The sequence below is a fragment of the Scleropages formosus genome, unplaced genomic scaffold (assembly GCF_900964775.1).
Source record: "Scleropages formosus unplaced genomic scaffold, fSclFor1.1, whole genome shotgun sequence".
Lineage (NCBI taxonomy): Eukaryota > Metazoa > Chordata > Actinopteri > Osteoglossiformes > Osteoglossidae > Scleropages > Scleropages formosus.
In genome coordinates this window covers 2,157-9,132 of record NW_021641036.1, presented here as the reverse complement: position 1 = coordinate 9,132, position 6,976 = coordinate 2,157, and the positions used below count along the sequence as shown (strand labels likewise).

General features: G+C 43.4%; 1 protein-coding gene across 4 annotated transcripts; it reads left to right on the top strand.

The window, feature by feature from the left end:
* The first annotated feature begins 327 nt into the window (after positions 1 to 327).
* Positions 328 to 5,836, top strand: LOC114909696 (cyclin-dependent kinase 6-like). 4 transcript variants are annotated; one of them, XM_029249521.1, is made up of 8 exons: positions 328 to 463; positions 2,759 to 2,981; positions 3,634 to 3,766; positions 4,167 to 4,334; positions 4,557 to 4,666; positions 4,762 to 4,812; positions 5,019 to 5,151; positions 5,628 to 5,836. In XM_029249521.1, the coding sequence occupies exons 2-8, from the start codon at positions 2,767 to 2,769 to the stop codon at positions 5,703 to 5,705; spliced, it is 888 nt and encodes a 295-aa protein (XP_029105354.1). In that variant the 5' UTR covers positions 328 to 463; positions 2,759 to 2,766; the 3' UTR covers positions 5,706 to 5,836. The 4 variants fall into 4 exon arrangements, with proteins under 4 accessions (XP_029105354.1, XP_029105356.1, XP_029105353.1 ...); XM_029249520.1 differs by lacking the exon at positions 328 to 463 and having other exon boundaries at positions 2,341 to 2,981; XM_029249522.1 differs by lacking the exon at positions 328 to 463 and having other exon boundaries at positions 2,341 to 2,981; positions 5,369 to 5,836.
* The last annotated feature ends 1,140 nt before the right edge of the window (positions 5,837 to 6,976 follow it).

Sequence of the window (6,976 nt, the reverse complement as noted above, 5' to 3'; positions counted from 1 at the left end):
TGCGCTGTTAATTTATTTATTTAATTTCTTTATTATTTTTTTCAGGGGGTGCGGTGGCGCAGTGGGTTGGACTGCAGTCCTGCTCTCCAGTAGGTCTGGGGTTCGAATCCTGCTTGGGGTGCCTTGTGATGGACTGGTGTCCCGTCCTGGGTGTGTCCCCTTCCCCCTCTGGCCTTACGCCCTGTGTTACTGGGTAGGCTCCGGTTCCCTGTGACCCCCTCTGGGACAAGCGGTTCTGAAAATGTGTGTGTGTGTGTGTGTGTGTGTGTGTGTGTGTGTGTGTGTGTGTGTGTGTGTGTGTGTGTGTATTATTTTTTTCTTCATTATTCCTCGCGGAGCGGGAGCGTCCGGCCACGTGAGCTTGCACCGCGCGTGTGCACCCCACGTTCATAAACGGTGTCATTCGATGGCTTGACCTTCGTTGGAAAGAAAGTGAGCGCAGCACGAGTGACACGAATTAAACGTGAGTAGAAAAATGCAGCATATAGTCAAACTGGGCCAAGAGACAGCTACTTTACCACTGGTTATTGCACTTGTACTACTACTTTAGTTCGCTTTTATTGCCCATTCATATACGAGAAGTACTTTACAAATGAAAAGCAATTACTGTAGAGGTCTCTCTGCAGCGCTTCCAGAACTTTCTGACACACAGTTTTACCGTGCCGGCGCAAAGTGGGGTCAAATAAGCGCACTGGCCTGGGAGCGTGTGATAAATAATAATATATTTGCATTTATTGAAAGTCAAGTTTCACTTGTCACATACACACAACTATCCTTAGGACGACGTGCAGTGAAATGCTTTTTTCCGATTGTCCGTAATACAGACTAATAACACACACACACACACTTTCTGAACCGCTTGTCCCATGTGGCGTCGCGGGGAACCGGAGCCTAACCCGGCAACTCAGGGCATAGGGCCAGCGGGGGAGGGGACACACCCAGGACAGGACGCCAGTCCGTCGTAAGGCACCCCAAGCGGGACTCGAACCCCAGACTTACTGAAGACCAGGCCCCTAGTATAACATAAATAAAGTAAGATAAAAGTATAATAGTAAAATAAAAATATAGTAATCTAAAAATGTGGAATAACAAAAATACACACACACACACACACACACACACACACACACACACACACATTTTCAGAACCGCTTGTCCCATATGGGGTCATAGGGAACCGGAGCCTACCCGGCAACACAGGGCGTAAGGCTGGAGGGGGAGGGGACACACCCAGGACGGGACGCCAGTCCGTCGCAAGGCACCCCAAGCGGGACTTGAACCCCAGACCCACTGGAGAGCAGGACTGTGGTCCAACCCACTGCGCCACCGCACCCCCCACTAACAAAAATATAATATAATAAAAATGTATTATAAATATACTGTAATAGGACCAAGGGGAGCTTAAATAGCTCTGTGTAAATAGTTATTACTACTGTTCATGTCTGTACATAGTGTGGTATTCTGTTATGATTGGTTGTCTTATCGTTTAAGTGCAGTTTGCCACGAGGGGGATTCTGGGGGGTTTTAGAGGTGGCACCTCAACCGTCGGGGGTGGCAGGGGGCCTGGGAGTGATTTAGGGGGACTCTCCAGTGTTAAGTGGTACTGTTTGTGGTGTCTTTGTTAAAACTACTCAAAAGACATGAAGTTGGGGGACAGTTGTTTTCAGTATGTTGGTGTGGGGAAGACATGGGTCAGTTATATTTTTTTGAAGCCAGAAAGGGGATTGTTATGGGAAAGACTTTGTCTTGACAATGTATTTTATGTAATGGTTGCTTAGTGATGTTGTTGACCAACTGTAGGAAAATAGTGTTGGGTTTGTTTGATTGTGGATTTTTAATGTATTGTTTTGGTTGTGTGTATTATTATTATTGATAACTTTAAAATAAAGTTTGGAAAAAAAAAGACATGAAGTTTTATACTGCAACTTAGAAGTGTTTTATGTGTTTTGAAGGATTTATGTGACATGATGACTTGGGTTGAGCTGGTATTGGGGGACAGTCCTTTCGTGGATATGTTTGTGTGGGGAAGACATGGGTCAGTTATATTTTTTGAAACCAGGAAGGGGGATTGTTATGGGAAAGACTTTGTCACTGTCTTGATAATGTATTTTATGTAATGGCTATTTAGTAAGTTTTGTTGACCAACTGTAGGAAAAATGGTTTTGGGTTCGTTTGACTGTGGATTTTTTGATGTTTGTTTTTGGTTGTGTATTTTATTGATCACTTTATTAAATAAGGTTTAATTAAAAAAAAAAAAAAAACATGACTTCATCTAGATGTTTGACTGCTAGGCCATATTAAGTCTTATTTATCCTGTTATGTTATAGTTCGTAGGTGCTGCCTTGCCATCAAAACATGCAGTAAATTTGTCATTTTAGTACTCTACAGCTGTTTCAGAACAAAAGATAGCAAATGCTGACCAGTTTTGACTCTTCCCGGTTGTTTTTCTTGGGTTAGCCTTAGTCTGTTTACCAGTGGTAATTTTTTTGTCAGGCTGAGATGTTTAAAATTGAGTGGAAAACCTAGGTAGTTTGTATTAAAATATTAATGTGTGCAGCCCTGATTGCATATTTGTTAAACTGTTGAACTTCAGGTTCAAGTACAGTCACTGGTGCAATCTTGGGAACAAGTTGAGAATTTAATTCATTTAGCAGGAGCTTTTCTTCACAGCAACATACCTCTTACAAAAAGTACAATTTGTGCACTCAGTAATGTGGAGTAATACTAATGTGCTTGTGACCCCATGCCGAGGTGTAAGGGTACAACATGGAGGCCGGCCGCTACGAGGTCCTGGCTGCTGTGGGTGAGGGCGCCTCCAGACGCGTGTTCAAGGCACGCGAGACCGGCGGCTGCCAGCGCCTCGTGGCCCTCAAGAAGGTCAGGGTCCTCGAGCAGATGGAGGAAGGCGTGCCTGCCTTCGTGATCCGTGAGGTGGGACTGCTGCGCAAGTTGGAGGCCTTCGACCACCCCAACGTGGTCAAGTAAATCGAAAAACCCTCCTCATAGATGTTTTTATTGCCATGTTCATTGTTAATAATAATAATAATAAGAAGAAGAAGAATAAGAATATAAATAATTTTCATTATTTATCATTTAACTTCTGCTCTGTGTGATTTACAATGTTGAATAATCCAACTTGATTCATTTACACAGCTAGGAATTCTTGGTTCATTCAGGGTAGGTACCTTGGTCGAGCCTATTAAAGCAGGAGAATTGATTCGGACCTGGGACCTTAGCATTGCAGGGAAACGGCCCTAGCAATTACATGACCTGCTCACCACACATTACCATTTTCTGGGTTATATTTGCAGGTTATGTGAACGCTGTTGTAACCTGTAGGTTGTTTGTTCAAGCCCCACTTGGTGCTATTGCTGCAGTACTCTTGATCAAAGTATTTACTCTGAACTGACCTGCAAAAATACATAAGTGCTGTATCAGTGTATACATATTACAAGTCATTATGGGTAATATTATAGTACAGTATAGTAATAATACAGCAAAGTATTACTGCCCTGTTTCTGGACAGTTAAAACCAGCTGTTGATCTCTGAGTGTAAGTAGAACTCTTTTCTATTTGTTTATTCAGGGTAAGGCTGAGTTCTAAATTTATTAATTCATTTTACTTGTTTTCTAGGTTATTAGATGTTTCAGTTGAAGTCCAAAATCAGACCTCAGAGCTGACTTTAGTGTTTGAATATGTTGATCAAGATTTGTGTGCATTTCTTGCCTCGGTAGCAGAGACTGGTCTCAGCAGGTGGAAAATTAAGGTGAGATGTCCTTTTTGTCATAGTCCATGCAATATCAACTGTTAAACCTTTGATCCACAATAGTTTATGTCATTAATGTAGTTACCCATGTAATTTTCTGAAAACCATTATGTTATGTGAATTCAGTCTCCGTTATGTTAATACTGTTGTATTTCTTCATTTAGCTGATGCTTTTCTCCAAAGTGACTGAGGTTTTCATACTAAGCTACTCATTTACTCATTTATACACATTTCATTTTTAAAAACAAAAAAAGCTTACACACTCATGCACCTACATGGCTATGATTTGATTTACTGCACAGGTTTGGATCAGCCTGTCAGTTGGTACAGGTGTCCCTCCAGCTTCCTCCTTTCTGTAAAAGAAAAAGGTGTCCCCATGTATCTCCTCCTGTCCTCGCAGGACATAATGTTACAGCTGCTGCGAGGCCTCGACTTCCTTCACACCAACATGCTGGTGCACCGGGACCTGAAACCGCAAAATGTGCTGGTCAGCAGCCACAGTGAGATCAAGATTGCGGATTTTGGTCTGGCGCGGGTCTACAGCCACCACATGGCTCTCACGCCCATCGTAAGTCTGCACTGACTGGATCCTGACATGCTAGTGTTTTAACCCTAACAATTTGTAGAAGTGAATATATCACTGGACAGAAACTAAACTAAGTATTCTGCCTCCTAAACCCATCACCCTGTTATAAATTCATAACAAAGTCCTGTGGTCTTATGCAGCCTGACACATTCTTTGCTGTTCTCTAGATGATGACATCACTTCCTGTGGGTATGTGCTCCTCAGGTGGTGACCCTGTGGTACAGAGCTCCGGAGGTCCTGCTACACTCCGGCTACATGTCCTCCGTGGACATGTGGAGCACTGGCTGCATCTTCGCTGAGCTCTTCCTCCTCAGGTAGGGAGAGCACAGTAAACCACTGTACACCCCCCGCTGCATCACGGAGACACGCTTGCGTGTAACACACATCTGGCTGCACTTCTTTTTGGCAGACCCTTGTTTTGCGGCTATTCTGACATACAGCAGCTCCAGAAAATCATAGAGTAAGTCACTACATGTCCTCTTTAATAGTGAGATGGTTTCATGGTCAGCGATGCTTTGTAGCTTTGCAGGCTGGGGGTATCAATGCTGACAGAGTAACTTAGGGTTAAATTGGGTTACGGTTAAGAGTCACATTGCGTTAAGGTTAGAGTCAAATTAGGTGTTCCCAGATAGGTCGAGTGTGTAACTCCTCCTTGTTGGTCCTCAGTGTGATCGGCCTGCCTGCACAGGAGGACTGGCCTACCGAGAGCCCCATCCCGTACCCTGCCAACTGGAAGAGTGGTAATACCTTAAATCAGCTGCTGCCGAACTTGCACCAGGAAGAGAGGGACTTGCTCTTGGTAAGTTTTAATGGGTGCGAGTCTTGCAATAGTGTGTAAAGTAGCCGATGGAAGTATTTTTTTTTTGGAAATCGGAGCAATGGTCTTCCTATTAGTGAATTGGTCACTGATTGACGGTACTTTGGGATTGGCATATCCGCATCTACACTCCTTGGGATGTTGGTGAAATGCCCTGTTGGATTCTGAGTTAATGAGAATGACTTTGTTTCTAAATCAGAATTCACAGCCCGTTCCTGCCAGGGTGTGATGGGGGGAACCAGTTTAAAGGCAGCTGGAATACCTCACTAGCCCAGCGCTGTGAGAAAAGGCTAAATTGGTAACAGTCCATTTGATCGAGGGCCTAAGTTCTGGACTGGAGATCCTGATGTACTGTAAGCCACGAGAAGCAGGCTTGAGGACCACTGCAGGGATACAGGTTTCTTTGCAGGGGTGTGTTGGAACAGGGGATTGACTGTGTTTTGTCGGTGTGCCCACAGCAGTTTCTGGCCTTTAACCCATCCAAGCGTGTCTCAGCCTTTGAGGCTTTGAGACACACCTTCCTGGCTGAGCAGTAGCACCGCTACCCAGGGACCCTATAGCTGCTGAAGAGCTGGCGGAATAACGGTTAATTCACGGCGGTACCTTCGCTCGAAGGAGATGAGGACTGTTGCCAGTTGTTCACTTCAATAAAAGTGTTATTTCCTTTCTTCCTTTCTGAATGTCTCAGTTTTTACTTGAGGGCAGAAGATTCACATCCTACCTGTGTTCATCTCAGAGATGTGCAACATGACGGTAACTGGTACTGTTCCAGAGTTTAGGTGCTCAATATCTAAAGGTGTGCCCGCCTACTGGGGTCTTACTGATCAGAGGTACCAACTTAGATTTTCTGAAATAGCCCAACATTTCTTAAGATGACATTGTAGCATGCTGTGCTCTGGGTATGGATGGGGCAAAGAAGGGCGCACAGAAGGCGTTCATTCGGAACGTTTATTGGAACACCAACAGGCGGTGAGAGATTTTTTCTTTCATTTTCCTATGGATCAGAATGGATTACTAGCCCACCGAAGGTGTCTGGCTCCACACACTGTCCAACTCAACAGGTAAAAAATTTCTTCATTCATCATTTCCGGTTACTAAATTCCTTATTGAATAAGTAAATCCCAAAAACTGTCAAATTCAAGTTTTGTCACGTACACAACCATACTTAGTACAACGTGCAGTGAAATGCTTTTCCGACTGTCCATGGTACATATTCATAGTAAGATAAAAATACACACACACACACACACACACACATACACACACACAGTTCCACCGCGCCCCCCTCCCAAATAAAATAGCAATTAAAATCATACTACAGGAAAAAAAGATATAATGAAAATATAATAGAAATGAACAGAAGAAGAATAATATGTATGAGGGGATATATACAAAACAGATGTATTCAAGTATGTGAACAAAGTGAATGTAAACTCCAATATTAAAGATTAAATCAGAAAAAAGTACGTGTGCAATGTTGTGCAAAAAAATGCTATGCAATATTCGGCTGAGGTAGTGATTATTGTTTATTCAAGTCCAGTCTCTACTCCATGGTGCTTTCCTGGTCAAGAGCCCGGATGGCCTGCGGGAAGAAGCTCCTCCTCATTCTCTCTGTGTTGGCCTTCAGGAAGCAAAAATGCTTCCCTGTCTGCAACAGGGTGAAAAGTTAGTTTTTCGCATCTGCTCAAGTTTTATGCCATTATTTATTTTGCATCAGTCATTTTTCTTTTGCACTTAAATGGGAGTTGTAGCATAAGCATACAAATGTTATTGCTGCACAGAAGTGTTATTGTTGCTGCTGACTTGC